At 40.5% G+C, this 23,375-nt stretch overlaps 2 protein-coding genes and 1 long non-coding RNA gene across 7 annotated transcripts; 1 reads left to right on the top strand and 2 right to left on the bottom strand.

The window, feature by feature from the left end:
- Window positions 1–10: 10 nt before the first annotated feature.
- On the bottom strand, window positions 11–18,524 carry dedd1 (death effector domain-containing 1). 5 transcript variants are annotated; one of them, XM_044360190.1, is made up of 8 exons: window positions 18,436–18,524; window positions 17,919–17,975; window positions 17,375–17,566; window positions 16,405–16,946; window positions 16,104–16,232; window positions 15,529–15,669; window positions 6,209–6,583; window positions 11–119 (listed from the first exon to the last, which is right to left on the bottom strand). In XM_044360190.1, exons 4-8 carry the CDS (start codon window positions 16,895–16,897, stop codon window positions 79–81), a joined length of 1,179 nt encoding a protein of 392 aa, XP_044216125.1. In that variant the 5' UTR covers window positions 16,898–16,946; window positions 17,375–17,566; window positions 17,919–17,975; window positions 18,436–18,524; the 3' UTR covers window positions 11–78. The 5 variants fall into 5 exon arrangements, with proteins under 5 accessions (XP_044216125.1, XP_044216128.1, XP_044216127.1 ...); XM_044360193.1 differs by having other exon boundaries at window positions 11–116; XM_044360192.1 differs by having other exon boundaries at window positions 17,919–17,972; window positions 18,436–18,503.
- Window positions 10,767–15,522, bottom strand: LOC122988084. Its single transcript, XR_006404693.1, has 2 exons — window positions 13,492–15,522; window positions 10,767–11,752 (listed from the first exon to the last, which is right to left on the bottom strand). It is a non-coding gene; the product is annotated as an uncharacterized LOC122988084 (long non-coding RNA).
- Window positions 18,503–22,794, top strand: rabac1 (Rab acceptor 1 (prenylated)). The gene is made up of 6 exons (XM_044360235.1): window positions 18,503–18,592; window positions 20,058–20,193; window positions 20,495–20,707; window positions 21,015–21,112; window positions 21,531–21,632; window positions 21,739–22,794. Exons 2-6 carry the CDS (start codon window positions 20,072–20,074, stop codon window positions 21,825–21,827), a joined length of 624 nt encoding a protein of 207 aa, XP_044216170.1. The 5' UTR covers window positions 18,503–18,592; window positions 20,058–20,071; the 3' UTR covers window positions 21,828–22,794.
- The last annotated feature ends 581 nt before the right edge of the window (window positions 22,795–23,375 follow it).

Raw genomic sequence — 23,375 nt, 5'->3', positions numbered from 1 at the left:
CCCTCTCTCTCTCTGTCTCTCTCTCCGTGTCCATCGTTGTCCCTCTTTCTCTCTCCATCTCTCACCCTCGTGTGTCTCTCAGCGGTTTCCATGGCGACCCGGTGGCTGTGGTGCTGCTGCTGAGGAGAATAAAAAAAAAAGCGCGAGAGATGCATGAGAGAGGGAAGGAGGGAGCGAGGGGAGAGGCGAGACGGTCGCTTAGCAGGAGTGCAAGGACAGACCTGAGGTAATTAGTAGTCAAAAGCATTTCGAGGATTAAATATGAGCTGCACAAACCTTCTCTTAAAGATGCCAGTGTGATATTCATGATCCTGATTTACTTTGCAGGTGCTAGATGTTTACAGGGCCCAGCGTGCGCAAGCAGCTGAGTGGCTTACATCATAATCACATTAAGTATGAATAAAGAAACAATAAAGTTTTTTAAAGTTTATATTTCAGGGCAGTCTGTGGCCTGTGGAGGTTTTGCTCCGAGCTCTGAAACTTGACGTGACACAGCGGATGGAGAGGTTATTCAGCAGGAGCGCCACTGTTTTGAATATATGAGGCCTCCCCAAATTGGTGATTCACCTAGATGCTGCCATCTGCAGGCCACAGGAAACACAGTCCTTCCTATTTAGCATGAGAAAAGAAAGCTGCAGCTCCTTCTGACCACACACTCACTGACACAGTGACTCCTTTATAAACTTTCTTTGCATGTCTCACTTAACTTCACTAAGCAAGTTACACTAGATTCTGTGCCATAGAAAATAGAAAACAGAATAAGAAATGCATACATTTATATTCCCATCCAAGAAATAACAATTGACGTTGAACAAACAGGCTTTTATAATTCCACATCTAATTCATTTATTTGGAAAAATGTGTGTTGCCTTTCAAAAATCTTGTCTGAAAATTGGCTCCTACCTTTGCAACCACACAGTGCAGAGGTGCACCTCTGTGAAGATCACCTAATTTAATTTTTTCATCTCAATAACAGCTGTTGAATTTCCTCCATCAGGGGGATGTACCATATGCTCCCAGGTTATACTGTACATACAATAATGGCAGCCCCAGTGGGCCAGCAGAAGGCTATAGTGTCTATCAGCTTTAGATGACACGTTTCGATAGGAGACTGATTTAGGCCTGAGATACAACGAGATGACTTGAGTCTCCATCCAATCAAGGAGGTGCGAAGAACACCTGCGGACAGTGGAATAAAGTCTACAGGAGGATGATGACCAGTGTTCTGCCACACAACCCAACATTACATTAGCTTTTGCACCCCAATACAATTTGCACCACGGAACACAAAACCACCTCTGATGTCTCTATGAAGTGTTTTAGGCAATAAACTGAACATTCACCCCACCAAATGATCACAGTGTGCTGCAGTGTAAAAAAAAAAAAAAAAAAAAGGGTTTTATATATTTTTCTCCCTGCGGCTGATAATGGAAAGTGAAAACACATGTTGAAACTGATCGACTCATTAAAAAAAAAAACAATATAGTTTTAGTACATGCAATATTGGCTCCATTGTCGTTTCTCTTGTTTGGTCCCCAGCCTACTGCTGCATCACATAAGTGCAGCTCGAGCACCGCAGACTGCCACTGTCCTGCCCAGGCTCCATCACCATAGCAACGGGATCTTTGACCCTGTCTGTGGAATCCTTGACCTGGATGTAGATCAGCGAAGCATCAAGGGAGCCTATTGGCTGAAAGCTGCTGCTGTGCTGAGGCTGCAGAGGAGGTGGTGGTGGTGGTGGTGGGAGGGGGGGGGGGGGGGGGGGTTGTGTTGGTGGTGATTGGGTGGGGGCTCTGAGGGTCAGTAGCAGCTCAGGCCGGGGAGACGATATTGGCTCCTGAGGTCCGCAATGACTGAGAGACTCAAAGCCTGTCCTTTGACTCAAAACAAACCTTCAGGTGTGGTTTGTTCTACCTAGATCAGTGCAGCACTGGACGGTGGAGGGTGCTTTTTGAGCATCGAGACTGATGGGGAGATTGTGGAAAAGAGGCACTTGATCTATTTTGTAAAATGCATTTCTGGAAATAGGGAGGAGGTTTAGTGAGAGCCAGACCAACTGGTGTAGTAGCATAATTTTGATAGGTTTTACAGCATGATGAAGTTAGACTGCGGAAGAAATGTCAGATCCAGTTGTTAGAGAGGTTTTGTTGCCTGATGGAGACACCTCCGCGAACAAGACCTTCAGAGATCTGATTCCTCTGGGAGAGTGCAGCCTGTCTTCAAGAGGGGCGAGACTTGTTGCTGGAGCTCTCGCTGTTTTTTTGTCCTTGGATATTTGTGAGCATAATGTTCCTGAGTGCTCCAGATATGCGCCCCAATTTCCTTGACAAACAAATCTCTCACAGTGGCAGGGTCATCCAGGAGGTAGTCATTGTTCAGAGTACAGGAACATGGCAGCATCCTTTGAGTTTGGACCTCTAGAGTTTTGCAGACTTCTCAGACAGAGTGCCTAGGTCTCCCTGTGGGTATCACATCAATGGTCTTGCGTTAAGGCTGGGTGTGGTGAAAATGGGGTTTTAAAAAATCTCAGTTTCCCCAAGGCAGGCCTGGGGCAGTTTAGCAGGCCATCAAACAAGGCATACTCTGAACAGGGTAGAAACGGTCCTATCAGGTTTTCCCCTGAAGGTTGGTCACCCTTACTGTTCTCCATGATGGCAAGTCAGTAATAAAACTTAATTTGTACACTCTGCAGCGCATTAAAGGGTGGTGATAAGAGACAAGAGCAAGAAAAGGCCTGAAATAAAAATTACAATTAAATTAGCATTGTTGCATATCATCAGCTGCAGTTTGTGTGTGGAAACGACTGAATAAATGGGTCCATTGAGATAAATTATGGGTGTTTACATTTGTATGTCAATAAGCTAAATGTAAATTATTACTTATCCGATGGCATATTGAGGTAAAGGTGTTCAATATCTAAAATGCTGTGAGCATCTCTTAATGGATTTTTTTCAGAAGGTACTTATAACATCAGTAAATTACACTTATCTCTAACCCCTGAATCACATATTGCTTGACACAGCGTCAGCAGAGGGGTTTGCTTGGATTTGTGAATGATATGAGGTGGCTCTTCAAAGTGGCCTTTAGCCGACATTTACATTATTTATTAATGTGTGTGAGGACTGTGCTGGTCTACATAAGAGGACTTAATTATGTCCAAGGAGGCCAAGTGATAAGTCAAAGACCCCACTCACTATCATCATTGTAAAAATGATCTTGTAAGTATATAACTTGACACTATTTATTTTTTCCCTCAATTGATAGATTCTGAGAAGCTTGCAATTATCTTTGGACTACAGAGCTACATAAATGAGAAGTGTAATGTCATAGAGAAAAACAAAATGGAGATGTGTTTTAAATTTCCTTTTAGAAGCTGAAAGAGTAATGCATCTCAAATCTACGAGAGCGCTGTACGGATGTTGTCAAAGTAATCTGGAGCAAGGCCATGAAAACAATGAGAAGCAAATTTTTAGTATTGGTGTTAAACATATAATCTTTTCTTTTTGGTCCCTACCAGTATTAGCTCTGGGGACCAGAATGCTGGTGGAGTTTAGGCCATTTCATTCAGTTTTTTAATGAATAAGAATGTCTAAAATGTTTGGTAAATATTCAGTTTATGTGAGATTGTTAACTATTCATTTTGGGCTCCATCTATAGGAAATTGGCGTGCAACAAAATAACTGATGAATTTATGAATGATTTTCATTAAAAAATATTTTGGACGTTGTTTGTAATAACTATAAGGGTAAATGTTCAGCTTTTGTGACTGACAAGCATCAAAAGCAAAGGCAAAATTCCTGACAATAAATCACACTACTTGACTTGCAAACCAGCAGTGCCATATCACTATGTCAAGTGTAATTATTGGGTCTTTAAGCAAGTGACAGAAGACATTGGGAAGAAAGAATAGCACAAGGGTGGAGGGTTTGATAAGATGTTCAAGACACACACCATTCTTGGGTTTCATCATGCTGACAGCTTAGAGCAAGGAGAAATAATTAAGGATTTGATCCACGGTGACCTGCATTCGATGGACCTCTTCAGACCATTTGGGGGTGGGGAGAGGGCACGCTCCCAGTAATACAGGTACGGAGGGTAGAGGAACAGAGAAAAGCCCAATAACATAATGTGAGACGGAGACAGACGGATTTCAGAATATGACAAGTGATGATACATTCAAGAAGTTTCGGTTAGATTTGTAAAAAGATTATTTTCAAAACGTACACAAGCAAAACAGGTGGAAAATTCACTTACATGCACACTGTGCTGCACATTATATTTTTATTCATATTTAAAATTTAAGATTGTAACATTCCAAACCCAAAATGAATACCATTTAATTTATGTTTTAAGCTGTTTGGGTATGTTGTTATTTAATATGGACAACTTTGGTGCTGGAGTGAATCTCGGACGTTTTGGGGAGTTTGAGTGATGCATAAGAGGAACACCTCTATGTTTTCAGGATGTTCTTTTACACCACATTAGCAGCAAAAAATTAAAATTTGTAGCAATTTTAGTTACTGATACATAAAGACTAACCTTTCCAAGCCTCTGAAATTCTCAGGTACAGTTGTTCTGTAAATAAAAAAAAAGAAAATAAATAATGTGCACAAACAGCTTTAGGTCATCAAACCTTTATTATTCACCAGAAATAATTTCTAATATATAAAGATTTCCACAAAAAAATTGTCATACCAAAAGCAAAATTTCTTTAACAAAAAATTTCCCCTGAATGAGTTTTTTTTTTTAAACATCTATTAACAATACAAACATACATTAATAAATTCATTTACCAAAAACACACAAAAGGAAAGATGGAATATGTCCATTGTCCCTCCCCCTGCCTGGCCCTGCAGAGACCTTCACTTCAGACAGTAGCAAGTCTGCCTGCTTAAGTCGTGCCTGTATGAAGGGACTTAGAGTGAGGGCCCTTATTGATCGTCTTCTATGAGTGAAGTCCAGGCATTAGTTCCAGCAGGGTGAGTAGACAGCTGTCCGTGAGCCACTCTACTGGACCTACATAGCAGGGCTGAGTGGAGCTGGGATGTGCACTTTTGATTTTGATCTCCCCAACATCACTTCTATTGACCGACGCACTGTCCTGTGCTTTACTTGCTGAGAGAAGCACTTGCTGGGGCCTTGCTGGAAACCCGGACACGAGCCACCATTGCATTATCCCGGCTGCTGTTGACAAGCTTGTGATGATGAATCTTCCATGGTCTGCTGAGGCCTAGCCCTAATCACTGCTGTCATCTACTGGCAACTGCCGTATCCACTGACCATGGCAATCACAAGTTGGGTTATCATGGTACACAGGGCTGAGAATCCGAGTGTTTGTTATCTAGTTGTGTGTGTGGACTAGGCTCTCCAAAGTTAGACACAAAGGTCAATCTACACTGAGAGCAACCCACTTTTCAATCTGTGCTCAGTTCTCTCCCAAATTACGAAAAGATGAAAAACTTTTCTTGGCTGTCCTTTTAATTACTACTAATTACTTGCTACTTTACATAACGTAAGTCTTCAAGTACATCATTTCAATGAGAACAAAGCCACTGTCTAACGACGAAGCATGATTTGTTCTGTATAATGGTCTGTTTGTATTTGAGAATTTCAAGAGCCGCCGCCATCAAATGCTTGATAAGGAGTTTTGTATGATTGTAGCCCATCAAGTCTATTTGTGTGTGTGTATAATCTAAACCTTGACCATGAGCATGTGAATCATTTGTGGAAGCCCAGCTGTCTTAAACTTATTTATTTTAAGATTGATGTTATGAGGGGGCTTATCACTTGATCTTGTGTCACAGGCTTGCTTGGTCCTGTTCCCCTGAGACTAAGGAGAAATATCTTGGTATTTCCTGTTTCATCCTGGTGTCCTAAAAAGTAGCACCTGTGCATGAATCCAAAGGGAAAGCACATTTATTCATTATTATTCATTTTTCATTCACGAATAATGGGAACGTTTCAACTAAAAACGAATAGTTTTGAAAATGTTAAGGCCTGTTATGAACACAACCAATGGTAGGTACTGCCATCTAGTGGTTATTACATGGATTGCAATTACAAAAAGAGACCTTAAAAATGCTTCCAAAGTCACCTGTAACCATAACTTTCAATGGCATACCCTATTATTTCAACCCTCAAAGTTATTATAATATACACCAAAGAGTCTTATCAGCCTATACAGCTCAGTGAGTCTCTATGTGCCCACCGTTACTGGATGTCAGCATTCTCCTGGCTCTCAGAATCCTTCGGCCCTCCTCGTAGTCATCCTGATCCACACTGATCAGCAGGCGGATGCCCTCTGTGCCTGCAGCCATTCTCAGGGAATCAGTGATGAAGACTCCCTTCAGGGCCTCAAGCAGAGCTCCACTTAGGTAGTCACCCCAGAAGGCCTCCAGGTTGTCCAGTTCTGTGAACTTGATGTCGCAAACGATGGAACCTAGGTCTCTGGCACGCAGGAGTGAGTTGGCTTGGCTGAATAACTCAAACTGCCGCTCCAGGGGCTGCTGCTTATCCGAGGAGACACCGTTGCGGAGTGCCGACTCATGCTCCAGGTATTCGGCCCGGACGCGCAGGCGGATATCTGATAATGGAAGAGGGAGGAGGAAGTGGTGATGGAAAGTGGGGCAAGGGTGTGGTGGGAGGGGGAGTGAGGTGTGAAATAATGGTAGGGAGAGTAAAGGGGAGAAAGTGAATAATGAGGGCAAAGATACAGCAAGGAAAAGGGGGAGAGAAGAGAGAAAAAGTAGTAGTAGTAAAGGGTGAAGAAAGAGGAGGAAAGGTTACAGGAAAAAGTGGCCCACATAACCAACGGAAAGGGAGGGGTCATGAAGTCAAAACAAAGGGAAGAGATAAGATGGGGACAAGATTGTTAAAAACTCCCCAGCTCATTTAGCTCATCTACATTAATGTATCACATTAAACATGGATTATAAAGGGGGTTCAAGAGAACAGAGTTCCCTATAGGAGTTTGTGACCCAATAAGCTGACCACTGACTGGACTGGAAATGTACACTGAAATACCTCTGGATATTTCTTTTGATAGAGGCCTGACAAAAGAGAAATACAATGGTGCAGCAAGGCAGAGCAAACTTTACGTAGGGCATTGGCGCTTCAGCAACCTGACTGTATGCATTTTTGTGCTAAATAAGGCATCAAAAATTTGTTTTGGTGAAAATGATTTGACATTTTAGAGCATCAAAACAAATGTGTTAAAATTAAACCAATAGTGCAATTCCCTTTCTTCACAAGCAATACCATAATTTTTACGTATTAATGTCAGCTGATGACTGCAAGTAATCAGAAGAAAGTGATGCATGAGAATTTTCATTATGACACCTGGCACGGTCTGTATACATCATGGCTATAATACATGTTACCGGTGGGAATAATTAAAGCAACTTAGCAGTGTCAAGCCGTGGAGTGTTTTTTTTTGTGTTCCACCTCACTTTTAAAAAACACCAGATTCATTCTGATCAACATGTTTAATGCTGAGAACAGATAGCTCCTGGAGTTTCGCAGTAACAGGATTGGTGGTCATGCAACAGCACAGTGAGAAAGATCAGAGGATACATACTGTACTGAGCAAGAGCACCGCAGAGATCGTCCCCCATGTCATTATTCCAGAGCTTGGAGTGGAAACCCGCTGCTGACGACTTTTGCTGCAACAAAAACCCATCCCTCCAACTCAAACCCCTTTAGTAGAGGTTAACAGTGTTTGCTACCAATTACATCCATTTCACTGGAAACATTCTCCTTAATGTTCCATCGCAAAGCTGCGCAGAAAGACATAACTGCGTCTCTAGGTATGCAAAACCCACCCCAACTAAAACCTCTTTGCTCCTCTCTATGAGACTTTTTAAGAAAGACTAATTAGTAACAATAATAATACATTTTATTTATACAGTGCTTTTAAAAAAGGCACTCAAAGAAGCTCATTAAGTGACAAGGTCTGACATTGAGGAAATAAAAATCTCGAAGACTGTACTCAAAAGAAACAGTCAATAGAACATTTAAATGTTTTTAAATGTTACAATAAAAAACTGCTGTTTTTGGAGAAGTAGAAGCATGTTTTCAAATAATATGACTTCACATCACCCAGAGCCAAGGTTGTGTGTGTGAAGCTCATACTTATGACTCTAATGGGAAGACAATGCCTGGGGTCTTAGTTAAGGCACAGAAAGACTTTAACATTACAGGAGAGCACCAAGGACTCAACTTGAATACTAATCAAGCTTTGTGCCTGGTTAACTATACAGTAGCTATCGTTCCACTAATACATGGTACATGTTTCAGCTCAAGAGTCACGTTTACCCTTTCTCCATTCATATTTGTTTGGGGCTGTGGGGAATGGCGCAAGACTCAGGAGGGATAAAGTTTGGAAAATGCCAACATTAGAAATGCAAATGTTGAATTAAGGCATTGATTTTGCATCTCTTAACATTTGTAGGAGAGCGATAACCAAACACTGGCTTTTGCATTCATGCTTCATAAGGCTGTAATTAGATTACTACAAAAACAAAGGATTTGATCAAATGAGAAGCTTATTCAATGAAGTTTAAGATGTTTAAAATATGCAGGGTTGAAAATAAGATTCAACTGAAAACCCACTTTAATCTAGTTTGCTCATACAAGAAAAAAATGAAGGCAGACTGTTCCAGGCATTATAGTACAAGAGTATGAAACACTGACATTTGGCAGGACTTTATAAAGGACACATTTAGATAGTGATAGTGAAATTATTAAAGCCTATCTCATGACAATGTCTTAAATAACTGATATTAGATTGCAATAACCTTTCTCCGGGTCAATCCATTGACAATACATACAGATACAGATTTGATACATTATGTTAAGGAAAACTTTGTCATACCACAGATCATGACTGTCTTAGAGGACTTTAAGTACCTATACAAAGTATTCATCCCCCTTAGACCTTTTCATGTTTTATTGTTTTGCAACACTGACTTACAGTTGACTGCTAACATAACAGCCGGTAAGTCTATGTCATGACAAAAACATCATCAACACAATTGCAAATGTTGCTGATTGCTCATTGGCAAAATGTTTGATCAGGACAACTGTGCAAAAACAGCTCCAATAATTAACAATACCCATAAGTGCAGTGCTGTCAATAATGAAAAAATCTGCTAACTCTGAAAGAGCTGCAGGGTCCCAGGGCTGAAATGGGAGATGTGCTAGTAGCTCTGTGAGGCTGTACTTTAGCTAAATGCTCATACCAGCATGCTAACATGATATGATACAACGATAAAAATTGGCATGTTGATGTTTAGCAGGTAGTTTACCATGTTCACTGTGTTGGTTTAGCTCATTAGCATGAAAACATTTTCTAATTAGCACTTAAAGGACTAGTGTGTAAGATTTAGTGGCATCTAGCAGTGAGGTTTCAGATTGCACCCGACTGAATACACCTCCCCTCACCATACCCTTCCAAGTGTGTAGGAGAACCTACAGTGGCCATGAAAAATGCGAGAGGCCCTCTCTAGAGCCAGTTCAGCCAGTCCGTTCTGGACTATTGTGGAAATATGGCAGTGCATCATGGCGGCCTCCATAGAAAGGGACCCGCTCTCTATGTAGCTATAAAGGGCTCATTTCCAGGTAACGAAAACATAGTGATTCTTATTTTCATGGGATTACATACTAGTTAAGACATACTTATGAATATCATATTCCATTTCTGCCAAGTCTTTTCCACTAGATGTCACTAAATCTTACACACTGGTCATTTAACACAAAGTGCAGCAGACACCGATGGATGTCATGGCGTTATTTTTTTTCCTACCCACATTCTCCGAAGACCAGCCCCTACTCTGCCTCTGATATACCTGAGCCTAAATCTAACCAACAAAGGCAACAAGCACTAGCCAATCAGAGGCAGAGTAGGGCAGGTCTTCACAGAATGCAGGTGGGAAAAAAAATAAGGCAATGTCATGGGTTCTGCAGGTATTTGGTCATAAACCAAAGTATTGTACGAAATGAAATTTTGACCAGATGATGGCATTCAATTTAAACTCAGGAGACTAAAGCTATTAAAATTTATCCTCTGGGAGCCACAAATGTGTGTACCAAATTTCACAGCAATAAATTTCATAGTTAGTTATGGTAATTAAAAAGTCAACCTCATGGTGGCACTAGAGGAAATATCAAAAAGTAGATGTGGAGCTATATCACACCATAAATTAAATCTTTGAGATACTAGAGGAAAAGCCAGAGGATCACCAAAGTCATTATAATTTATCCTCTAGGGACCTTGACTATCTCTTGTAAATTTCTTTTCTTTTTTTTCCAATTTCAATAGGAAAAGTCAGGGGTTCATCAATGTATACTCTGACGACCATGACTGTCTGTACAAAATTTCATAGCAATCCATCTAATAGTTGTTGTAGTTGTTATTGATATTTCAGTCTGGACCAAAGTGACGGATGGACGGACAAACAGACTAACCGACCGGTTTGACTCTGGAGATGGCAATTACAAAAAATCTCTGAATCAAAATGGAAGGAGGTTCTAAGGTCTTAAGAGACCAAAATAAGAATTGTCCATCACACTAAATTATTTTTTGGCATAAGCCAGTCACTGCTCACCACCAGAAACACACTAACCCTACAATTAAGTGTAGTGGTGGCAGTGTCATGCTGTGGGTTGCTTTTCTGCAGCAGGCCATGTACTGCTGGTGAAGGTGGAGGGTAAATTGAATACTGAAAAATACAGAGAAATCCTAAAGGAAAAATCAGCTACAGTCTGCATCAGAACAGTGACACATTTATTTTTATTTTTCAGCACAATGACCTACAAATTTGTGCAAAATTGTTTTCACTTTGACATCTGTTAATCAGTGTCAAAAACTCATCCATTGTGGTTCACTGTTGCAAAACAATGAAATATAAAAATGTCCAGGGTGGGGGGCGTTGAAAACATTTTAAGTCATTTGGTTCTTGCAAGCACTTTGACAAATCAGCAGTAACAGCATTTCAATATTTTGAGAAGAAAATTGTCACAGTATGTCAAATAGGATATCTATCTTAAAAGGGACACAATACTTTATATCAACTTTTTAAAATCTTATACAATATTCAATATGGACTCAGTGAAATATTAAGTTTAAGCGCTGTTAACAGTTCGACCTTTTGGATCATTACACTGTGTGAGGGCTGCGGCTACGATAAACACCTGCCCTTCATGCAATTACTGTATTTATAGATGGCCTCCATTTCTGCCTTCCAATTTCATACTGAGCAGGATGGAAGTAGAGATAGTGGCACTGAGGAGAAGGCCATTTAAAACCACAGGAACACAGTGATAGTCATTTTGTTAGGGTTACAGAGCACTTCACGCTTCATCAGACACAGAGACATCCACTTAGACAGGACATTAGGAAGCACAGCTTTCATTTTCTCACTTTAAACACCAAGCCCGTTTGGCTTCCTCCATCTCAACCCGCCCCAAAAAAAAAAAAAAAAAAAAAAAAGTTTAAGTACCCATTTACGAGGAGTCACTTGGCACGGAGAGCTTCAACTCTTTATCGATCCGTTTTTCTGCTGAACGACTGACCAAGAGAGTGGAGAGTTAGGGGAGTACTGAGAGACAGGCAGACAGAACTCTCTCTTTTCCCCCTAGACAAAAATCACTCTCTGTACCATTTTGCGTAGTTTGAGCATTTAGTGTTCGTTCTCTCCCTCTCATTGTGTGTAAGGATACTGTTTTCCTGACACACAGGTTGGTCTGTTTAGAACTGCAAACACAGAAAGGAGAGAAAGAGAGAAAAAGAGACAAGCACAAGTGTGTTGGATATCTGTCGACTGGGTTTTTTTTTTTTTTTTTTAAACAACAAGCAGGCATGGCACAGCACTCACTTCTATTAGTTGTAATGAGGATTGAGTCGGGCCAATAGCTGGTTTAAAAAAGTTAATCAGCTCAGGACTGCTTTTACTGTAGCTCTATAATATAACATGGTAGAGTCTAAGTGGGCTGCTTGGGACTACTCTTACCTTGACCAAATCTCTTACCCTAGCCTTCACCGACCCATTATTTAAGCCTCAACCATAACATTAATCAGCAAAGTCCATTCTAACAAGTAAGGGCATTCACAAGCACCCCATTTAGATAGCACAAAACCACTACTGAGCTGAAGGTACAAAAACCTTATAGGCATTTGAACCAGCACTTGTCATTGTCAGAATGTAATTGAGACACTTCAGTGAAAATGATCTGAGAGATGAATCATGACAAGAAAGGGTATTTGAGGTCTCATTAAATGCTAGGGGCCAGCATTGGACTGAACCGCCCTATCTATCTCTGCTCCCTCTTGACAAATGCACACCCAGGGCTCACACGAGGCACAGAGATAAGATACAGCAGGAGCTTCCTTCAGCAGAGCACTGTTGGGTTATTTTCCTCAGAACTGCTTGAGTAAAGGTTACACGGGTGTTAACAGCTGTCTGTTGGCAGCCATTTTAAATTCTATGAAATGGAATACAAGGCCAGTCCTCACAAAAGGACAGGTACCCATACCCAATTGGCATTTTTATAACTTGAGACTCCAGAGCTGGCTTATGTGAAGTTTAAGCCAGTATGATTTGAGTTATTTGAATATCGAGGCAGATGTTTACAACTACTTGTAATGAAGATGGTGTGAGAGGAAAAAAATAGCCCCAAAAGGTTTCCCACATGAGGAGACAACTGGCATGTTCACAAACATGTCCAACATATTTCTGTTTTGTCTTTACAGGTTATACACTGGGCTTTATTGCCCCAAGTAAAGTTTCTAGATTGTGTATGAACGCATTCACAATCCCCTATTTTGTGTTTCAATATAGTATACAACAAAATACAGGTAGTGTCATTTTATAATTTTGTGACCTTCCATCAAATTACTTTATGTAGCAGTCCAACATAAAAAACAGAATTATATGTCAATGACAACACCTGTACTGTGTTGTATATTTCTAGCAAAACACAAGTAATCACAAACATTTCTGCCAAGACAAAGAAGCAGTTAGTTGGCCACATTTGTGAAATGTGAGAAGTTAGCTAGAAGTTACTCACAAATAGCTTCTATAAAAATCCTCAGGGAATATTAGGGAATTGAAAATAGACTTTCACTTAACATATCCCCATTAGAATGGTCAATTTCACGTTGAATTTTTAGAGGCATGTTTGCCTTAAACACCAGCTGAACACCTTTTGAATATATTTGAGGCTTACTGCAAAGCACTCTGTCAGTTCTGTGAAACACTTGACACCAACAACCCTCATCAGAAATGGATAAATTAAGGAATCTCAAAAACAGGATATTTTTTCATCCACAGGGCACAACACTAAAGAACATTACAGGACGAATTTTGAGAGCAAATTGTGATTCCTAAGGGGGATAGGGTAGGGGGCAGCTATATTATGATACACAAGCATCGAATACAGAGCACAGTGGCAGCATCACCCCCTGTTGTAACAAGGGGGGAGAGCCTCTTTTACCTTAGGCATCGGCCCAGACTTGTGAGCGCGCGCATGACTGAGTCGATCACACACACTGCAGTATGTACGGACAGAGTGTAGGGACAGACTTTTTTGTTTTGTTCCTCAGTCTCCCCCTCTGTCTCCATGATCCTTTGTGTCTTAGGTTACTCGTTCTGAGTCACAATCCTGAGTCAACCTGGTGGAATCAAATGTGGAGTCAAGACAGCAACATGTTTACAGTCACATCACTCATCCTGAATAGCTAAAAAGGGCTGTCTTCATTGTTAGATGATTTTTGTTGAGTCAAAGTCATCAGGCCTTTGTTGTAATAAGGATGTCTGACAACAGGCAATGATGGACGTTCAAAAGAAATGCTTAGAAAGGTCTGCATGAATGACTAAGCAAACTTCACAAAAACGGGCAACAGAAGTTAGTGTTATCACAATCTTATTTAGGTGACAGAAACTAGCATTGGTCTTGATTAAAAGGCAGGCAAGAATATCACTGTGAAACAGGACATGGATAATGGATCATATAGTGCAGCTTTCAAGTGGCGATAGGTTGTTTCGAACAACTGCTCAAAAAAATTTTCAGATGTATGTGGGGTTTGATGGTTGGCTCTCGTGACAACTTTGTATCTAGCTTGAAAATAAAGCAGAACAAGGGCTGCAGCAGGTGGTGATTGGACAATTTGTATAGACAGTATAGACAAAAGGACAGGAGACAACCTACCAGTATGGGTTCTTATCAACAGCAGCAGCTGAACATAATCAGGTAATAAACAGGTTAGAGAAAAGGTGAAATGAAGGGGAAAGAATGCAATGAAGGGCCAAATGGAGAAATAGATACTGCATGTTAAATCAAGACAGTTAAGGAGATACTGTAAGTCTAAACATATTCATAACGTAAGAATGAAAATAAAACGCGCAACAGCTGAGTAATAAGGAAGATGTCATTCAACTGAAAAGGAAGGGCAAGCAATTTTATATTTCATTGATCATTTCCGTGCCCTGCAGTTGAATTAATGGTTGTGAACCAGTCTTTGCTAAAGTTGTAAATCAGACAGAGCCCTTGAATTTTTCATGTCTAAGATGTTAAGTCAGCATCTGCTGCACAGACAAGGTATAAGGTGTTTAAATTGTGCTGTCAGACAAAAACATAGTTCTAGCATTGCTAACAAGTAAGTCTGGTGCAAGTTAGTGCTCAAATAAATATCTTACTGTATTCAACATTTAAGTGCCACTGTTGTTCCCTATATAGCAAAGAAAGATTTTATACCCCGGTAATATCACAAATTACCTTGGTAATTAAAGTGCTACAATAATTTTAAGTAATTTACAAATTTTAAGCAAACATTTCAGTAAATGTGACACTAAGAGCCCAGAGGCAAAATTAAGCAGTTTTTCCATAACACATCTGACAAAGGTGTCTTCCATTTTAATTCTGTGCAGTTCAAGGGCCTTTTGGTGCGGATAATATGCTGACATTTTGCACCCAAATCCCTCCATTGTATGCCTGTCAGGCACTAGTAGTGCTCGTGTGGCTGGTGTATTACCAGCTGTTGTACAGGATCAACTGGAATATTGTAATTGGTCCGGTTCTTTTGAAGTATTTTAGTAATGTATCAAACATTCTTCCTGCTCTTGACACTTTCCTTTCTCCATTGAAGAGAGCAAATCAACACTACTGAATCACAGCTTTGTAACACAAGGAGTTGAAAAAAATAAATAAAAAAGTGCGACTCAGTGTGCAAGGTTTCTGTGCCTTATGATTGTTTTTGGGATGACAGTTAAAAGTTAAATAAAAACGCAAAATTTTCAGACTCAGTCTGCAAACTCCTTAACTCAAGCCAGGGTTCAGCATAGAAGAACATCAAAATCAGAACAGAAAATATGGTAATGCTGGAGAAGATGTTGAAATGAATAAAATTGGAGCTGATACAGTTAGTAAAAAAGAAGGGAAATTATCTATAAGAGAAAATGGTGGGATGAAGATAGGAAGGCAAGGGATGAAAATGTAAAAGAGACAGATAAGGAATGCAGGAGCAATACTTACCACAGGATGTTTTATGTGGTGGCACTGGTGGTGGCAGTGGCTGGACCTGCCTGCTTGTTCTCTTAGGTCTGCGGCTCCAGCCATGTCCCCTCTTCTTCCTCCTCCTCCCGGGGGTTGGCCCAGGCATAGGAGGGTAAATACCTGACAAAACAAGCATGGAATTAGTTTTATGAAATTAAGACTTCTTTGTGTAGGATTGCTGTTGCACCGTTCTATTTCTGTTGATCATCTCATCACAAACTAACAAAACTAGCTATATGCTACTGGGTTTTTTTGTACAACCATCCATATTGTGTATATCTGATCAAAACATCCTATATTTTCATGGAAGGTTCACCATGAAACCAGGCACCAAAACTACATGCAATTCTATACTATAGAGCTGACACTACTGATGGACAGTACTGTATATGCATGTTTCTTCCACAACAGAAGGATGGAAGGGGTAAAATGTCCATTTCAGAGAGGGTGCAATGTTACATGCTGTAAGAAATGATAAGCACTGGTTCTGGACAGTGCCCTTCCTTGACTGCCAAAAACACTGGTGGCCAAATTCTATACTATAGTGCACTTACCTGTTCTTAATTGCTGTGTGAAGGATGGAAGAGGCATTTCTGCCTGTCTGGAGCTGTGTCGCATTCCAGAGGCGCACACGAATTCTCCGTCCTCTATTCCATACCTCTGTCCAATTCTTTCTGGAGATACTGAAAAGCATAAAAACATGGATTAAAAACTAATCATTAGGCTATGACAGCTAGGACAGACATACAATTATGGGTGACACATCCTAGGTGGTCATCATAGAGCGAGGCAACATCCAAGCACTCAACATAGTCTCACAATCTGATAACCAACACCCATATGATTCATCCTCACCTGTTCTCCTTTTCTTGCAGGACACTAAAGGCAGCAGGTCATGACGGGTGAGGACTCTCAGTAGTCCCAGTAGTGGCTCCAGGTTACCATCACTGAGGTATCCTCGCCTCTCCAGCTCAAGCAACAGCTCAAGGCCACTCTTTGGCTTATATGAGGCCTCCAAAGGATGTTGGGAGCCCTGGGAGCCCTGGGCGCCCTGGGGCTGTAACCGCCGCCAGACCTTTAGCAGCTCAGGACTCGGGGACACGCCTGAGTCAACTGCTTCACCCTCACAGGGTTTAACTGTCCAGCCTGCTGGATCAAGTGGATGTGGTGCGGAGCAAGTTTCATTTAGAAGGAAAGAGAGTACCTCAATGTCAGTCTCTGTCAGCTGGGAACCAACTATTTCAAAGACCTCATGGAGAGACAACATCCCATAGTAGTTGAGGCACTCTGTTTCATCCCAGTAAAGTGAGTCCCTGAGTGGGTACCCTGGGTGATGAACTATGGCCATGGTCCAGGTCAGCCTATAGCACCTCTCCACCTTCCAACCTGTGTCAACACTGTTCAGACGAAAAAAAGAGACATAACAAACTTTACATTTAAACAGACATGTAGAGTTCCAACTCTGCAGCTGTGGAGTTAGGAAATGACAGGATGCCTCTAGTATGAGGCAACTAACCACCTACCTCTAATGCAATCTAAGTTAATCAAATTGTGCTTGCTTCTCCTAGTAGGGCCTATTTCCTGCATTCTTACACTTGAAAGTTACTCTTACGAATTGAATGAATTTGGTGAGCCTGAAAATATTAGTAAAATCTACTTCGTATCCTTGGTAGATTCCTTGACAAGCTTTAAAACAATGTCTCGACAACAGGCAGACAAAACTAGCAATTAGGTTAGCAAAAAACAACAGCAAGCTAACTATGTTATAGCGATATGCCCGTCTACAACGTTTCAAGGCCCATATCAGCAAGCTCAGCAGTCCTACCTATTTTCGCAATCAGCTCGGCGCTGTCTGCAATGCAAAGTATCGGCTGTGAATGTGTTATGTTGTTGTCGTTTCAAAGTATTTCTACAAAAGCAGCCGGGAGCCAAAGGGACGAGTCGTTCTTCACACGCCAAGCAGCAACCGGCGGAGTAAATTACCCCCTTGGCACGTTACGTAACCAGTCACGTTTCTCTGAGGAAAAAAAAAAAACAAAACAAGAATTTTGACAAATCGCACTCAAACAGCTGTTTCGCTAAAATAACCTAACTCAAATGACCAAGTACGGGTATATATGGTCTTCTGTGACGTATACAAAGATATGCACTTCGTATTGGACAGGAATTTGTCTTGCATTTGCGATAACTGATATTAACGGATATTATTTGCTAGCATCTAAGGTCGATAGCTGACGTTAGCTACACACAGGCCTTGGTAAAGATGGGCCCTGGGTGATATCAATGATAATGTTAGAATAAACAGATATAAAACTGTTCAATGCATTTTGCAAGCGATATTTAACTATATACTGTACTTCACAACTCACCTTCCTGGTGATTAGCGTTTGATGATCTGGCAACTCCCACAGCGCCCTACAGTACTACTGACAGCAGCACAATAACACAGAGAAACGGACCAATCACAGCCTGCCGCCAGCTCAGTGACGTCAGTCTTGTGTTGATTGTCACTGATCTGGGGTCAGATTTTCTCCACCATCTTTCTATAAAGACTGAGCAACTTAAAACATACGACCGATCCCAAGTCAGTTGTTTTAACTCTATTGTCCCAGCTGTAATGTTGAAAAATAGAACTGTGTACAGTTTGTTCCCCAAACATATAATTTATCACTATTGGAAAACATAAATAGCTAAAAGATACATTTTTCAACCACATATAGTATATACGTTGAAAACATACAATCTGTAGCTGAAAGTAAGTGCAATACAGTGAGACAAAACGTCTGGGATTAGTGATTATAAATACATTGAAACTTCTACAAACGCTTACTTATTATAAACTATTTTAAGACAGAGCTCAAAGACGTTAAATGATAGTTTACCAACCAAATCAAATCACATAAACAAAGAGGAATAGCAGTTCCCATCGCCGTCAGTAGGTGGCGGTATTCTGCACCTTGACAGCAGGAAGTGAAATAACCATCCACATCATATCCGTGAACCACAACAAAGTGTATCCAAGACAGCCCGAGGAACTTCTTCTGTGAGTATATTTTTTTAAACAATCACATGTTTTACAGTTCAGGCAGGTCTGATCTCCTTTTCTGTTCGTTTGAAAACATCTACCCGCCGGTGTGGCGATGTTAAAAATCATCTATCTGCCTGGACCACAGTGGACATGAACGTTAGCAAAGAAGCTAGCTATAAACACCTTTTTTTTGAACAACCAGCAAAAGTTGTCTTTGTTTCGCATTATGTTTTATATAACTCATATGGGGAAAAATCTAGTAACGTTATCTGTGTTACTTCATACTTTATGCTCATATGCTGATGTGTGTGTAATGATGTGGCAGTGACCAAGCCCGTTGTTGACTAACAGTTTCCACTCTTGAAAATTACACTGCAGCTAAACTAGCGTTGTGTGTCTTTCAGCCTGAGGAATGTGAAGTTGTGACTGAACTCAAGGCATCTTAGCCGTGATTGTTTTGATGCTTATCGGTTTAGCTTACATTTTTACTTTTCTTCAAAAATGTTGTGGCACTCTGTTTTCCATGACACTTTAAATTACAGATCAAACTAACAACCGTTCATAATTGATACTTTACCAATACAATTTTGAAAAAAGAGTGAAAGTAAGAACAAATAGCCACAGGTTACAGCAGCCTTATGTCTTCATATTGCTTACTAGTTATAGGACAACATGAATTTTCAATGGTATGGAATTCATAAATTAAGTAACTCTTCACCTTTGTGAAGCCATAGTTAGCAAATGTTTGGTATTTGTACATAATAAAAGGCTCAATTGATAAATTATTTATCTGAATTGTATTTTTTTTTTTAAACTTTTTTATTTATTCAGGGGAAATTAACTGAGAGCAATGCTCTCTTTTTCAGGAAAGCCCTGATCACATTCATAAGGTTACATATTCATACCTGGAAGCTGCCCAGTACAACCACAGTCTGATCTGCTGGCCACTGAACAGTTCCACTGGAGCAGTTGGGCTTAAGTGCCTTCTTGCTCAAGGACACCTCAGTGGTGGTAATGAGGGAGGGGGCAAGCGCTGCTTCTTCACTTCCCACCCAGATTTATCCTGCCGGTCCAACCCTCCGGTCACAAGCTCGCTTCTCTAACCTTCAGGCCACCACTGCCCCAATTATGAGAAATTATGAGATATCAGTTGATAGAGAGAGATTTGATCTATCAACTAATTCTGTCAGCAGTAGCTCTGGATGTTGTTTGATATTTATTTGATACTAGTGACAGTATGATACCTTAGTTTTGGTACAAAGCAATATTTTGCTGAGAAAAAAACAACAAAAACCTTTGTTGATATCCAGCACTAGTCAGCACAACAATTATCTGATTATTTTGTTGTTGCCTGGTATAAGCATATGCTACGTGCCCGCCTGACCTTGTAGACAAAAAATTAATTTCTAGAAATTGGAATGGTATTGAGAGTGAAAATAGTATTAATTTTTATGTTTGTTCACTCATGATTGCCTTGCAGCTGACAGTCTGCAGATGCCATCTGGAGCTCCAAAGGGGGAGAACTGCCTTGTAGATATGGACAGCAAGGCCGGGGATCTGTTCAGTGCTGAGGATGCTCATCCAACTGGCACAGGAGGAGCTGGAATCTTGGCAAAGTAAGAGCTTTTATCTTCTTATTTTTAGTGAGTCTGATGTGCACCAAAGTCATCACAGTAATGATAATATTATCATCAAACTATTGCAACTGTGTAGCTCAAATTTGTTCTCTTGTATATTTAATATAGGTCTACAATGCAGACAAATAATATTAAATAATTCCTCTCCCTACAAATGCATAAGGGCCTTCACAGGTTCTTACAGGATACAGCTCAGGTGTAAACAAAGCAGCCAGTCTGTATGTATTTCTTAATGCTTTTCTTTGTATTCAGTTCTTAATATCTTTGTCTCATTTCAAAGGCTCTGGCTCCCCAAAGGCTTCTCAGCCAGTATGGCCAAAGAGTGGATTGACAGGCGCAGATTGTCCATTCGTCCATGGGCAGGCTTTGTGGACCAACGCAAGTTTTCGAAACCCCGCAACTTTGGGGAGTTTTGTCAGAGGGTGGTAAAAAATGTGGAAATTTACAACAGCAACTATACCTTCATCTTCCTGGGTCTCATCCTCTACTGCATGTAAGGCCAAGAAGGAGTTTATTGTTTGTTTTATTATGTCAGTGCAAATATTTTCACTCCCTGCTGTCCAGTTTTTACTCATGCAGTCTGTATCACATATGCATTAAAACTGTCTGAAAACTGTTTACAAGGTTTTCATAAGTCTATTTTGGCCAACATTTCTCACAAAAGAGAAACAGAACAGAATATCACTGTGAAATACAACTTTAAAAGGTTTAAATGCTTTAAACTAAGACTAAACTAAATCTAAAAGGACCTCTATAAATTTCACCTTATTGATTGGACTATTGATGTTTCTTCTCCTCAGTATCAGCTCTCCCATGCTGTTGATTGCCTTGGCTGTGTTTGCTGGTGCCTTCTACATAATCCACCTCAAGTCTCTGGAGTCCAAACTGGTTGTCCTTGGTGAGTAAAGCTGTCAAGCATGTTTCGCGATCCTGTAATTGTGTACCTGCTAAATAAAGTAAATTCTTGAAATCACCAGGAACTGTATTCTTAGTTATATCAACCACTTTAATATTTAAAACAATATTTGTTGCGAAAAATAGAGGCTTAATTTGTGAAATGTCAACAGAATCTGTAGGTTTTTTTTAGCAACTTAGCAACTGCTACTTTTTTACAATGTGAATATAACAGAAATTGTTTGCATTTGACCTCTCTGTGACTTTGATAAGCAAAGAAAAACAGTTAGTTCAATAAAGATAGATAATTAAATGCATGTCTGAGATTAGTTTAAATATGTCTTTGAGATTTTTATATTTTTTACCAGTCAGCTTATCCAAACCTGCAAAAATCTTAAATCTGTAAATTGCTTGTGAACCAGGCAGGGAGCTGACTGTCCCCCACCAGATGAGTCTGGCTGGAGCTGTCTCTCTACCGGTGTTCTGGTTGGCTGGAGCTGGAGCTGCAGTCTTTTGGGTTCTGGGTAAGCCAAACCGTATTAGTTGTTCTTGTCATCCATTAATATTCTAAAGCATGCAGGAATATTTGTTACAATGCTTGTCTTTTTCATTTGTTACGTCTCCTCTCAGGAGCGACGCTGTTTGTGATTGGCTCTCATGCTGCGTTCCGCGAGGTGGAGGGATCCGACATAGAGGAGCTCATGATGGAGCCTGTGTGAAGAGCGGGCTAAACCCTCAGCAGGAGTTGGTTGACCACCAGTCTTTATTTTGACCCTGTAATCAGCTCAGTGTGGTTGGGGGAAAACTGCTCCTTGATCTGTTCCTTAGCTACATGTGCATTATGTATTCCCTTCTTTTAAACTTATGCCAGTGTACCAAGAATGTACCTTGTCTTGCCTCTGAAATAAGTGTTGTTACAGACTGTATAGCCTTTTTAGGACTCATTCATACTAAAAATTCCTCTCTTAATGCATATTTAAGCACATAATCATGCATATTATATGCCTTCTCTACATATTTTGTACCTTGGATGCCTCTGGTCTGTGTCAAATAGCCTCCTGTTCCTTGCATTGTCCCTCATATAACAACAGATCTCGCAACTTAAAAGACCACCTGTGCTGAACAGTATCTTGGGAAATAGCTAAACTGTCTATTAGGAATGCTGATTTCTTATGTTAAGATAAAGGAATGTATACATGCAATGGTCACAATTCTAAATTGCTTAAAAAATAATTCATTTTCCAAAGGAAATGTGCCATTTAAAGCTTTAAAGATATCTATCATAATCATGCACAAATAAAATGAAATGTTTTGCAATGCACAAACTAATTTGTTATTTCAGATAGGCTACTTAATAACAACTGGTTGATGAGAAGATGATGCAAAAAATGCTTTGTTATTTCAGATAGATTACTTAATATAGATAGATGGTGAAAAGGGTGAAAAGACATTTTAAAAGGTCAGTATGTAGTGATGGTATTTTGTATTGGGAACAATGTGGTACTTGTGCTGACTGTCTACATACTATATATGCATATTTCTCAGCTCTGTTCACAACATTCAGATCTGAAGGTCATTCTGTAAATTCCTTTTTTTTTTGAAAATCGTTATTCATTTGTTTACATTTCAATGTACGATTTTGTATTTAAAAGACATTTTGGGTGTGCAATAAACCTCTCATGTAAAGATGGTTTGTTTCTGGTTTTTTTTCATGTCTTTTGATGTCCAGTTCTTTGGGGGGTTTTTTGCCTCTAATTAATTCAAGTAGTTTGTTCAAAACTGCTGTTGACTTCTGCTTGTGCATGCATGGCAGGAGTTGCAGTGAACTCAGTGGCTCTCAGCGCTTAGTCTGTACATTTTCTCATTTTTTCCGGTCCAGTCTGAATACACAGTGGAATAGGACAGTTCCAACCCTTGTGGCTCCTCTTCTCTATCTCTAGTACGCCAAACACTGCAGCGCTCACCAACCCCCTCTTGTCCCCCTATGGTCCCCCTCTTGTCCCCCTTTTCATGTGACCCCTGCGACCTGTGCTCTGTGACAGCACAGCGAGAGGACCCCATGCTCAGGTTGCCATGGCGATGACCTTGGAGGGCCCCAGTCAGACGCACACTCGTCCACAGACACTCGCTTACACACTGCGGCAAAGGCGAGCGATCGATATTCTATTATACGGAGGGTGGTGAAGGGGGAGAGAGGAGAGTCGCACTGCAGTGAGCTCACTGCAGAGACACAGGGGAAATTAGAGAGAGGGTGAGAGTGTGAGTGT

This window comes from Thunnus albacares, chromosome 8, assembly GCF_914725855.1.
Source record: "Thunnus albacares chromosome 8, fThuAlb1.1, whole genome shotgun sequence".
Taxonomy (NCBI): Eukaryota; Metazoa; Chordata; class Actinopteri; order Scombriformes; family Scombridae; genus Thunnus; species Thunnus albacares.
Note: the sequence above shows the minus strand (reverse complement) of the source record. Positions and strands in the feature narration are given on the sequence as shown.

Bases quoted from the DNA above. Each gene is read 5' to 3' on its own strand.
- dedd1 (XM_044360190.1), bottom strand. From the start codon at position 16,897: ATGGCCATAGTTCATCACCCAGGGTACCCACTCAGGGACTCACTTTAC. The intron at 16,233-16,404 runs GTGAGGATGAAT...TATGCTTTTCAG, and splicing joins CTGCAAGAAAAGGAGAACAG to TATCTCCAGAAAGAATTGGA. The intron at 6,584-15,528 runs GTAAGTATTGCT...TTCCATTATCAG, and splicing joins ACCACATAAAACATCCTGTG to ATATCCGCCTGCGCGTCCGG.
- rabac1 (XM_044360235.1), top strand. From the start codon at position 20,072: ATGCCATCTGGAGCTCCAAAGGGGGAGAACTGCCTTGTAGATATGGAC. The intron at 20,194-20,494 runs GTAAGAGCTTTT...CTCATTTCAAAG, and splicing joins GGAGCTGGAATCTTGGCAAA to GCTCTGGCTCCCCAAAGGCT. The intron at 21,113-21,530 runs GTGAGTAAAGCT...CTTGTGAACCAG, and splicing joins GTCCAAACTGGTTGTCCTTG to GCAGGGAGCTGACTGTCCCC.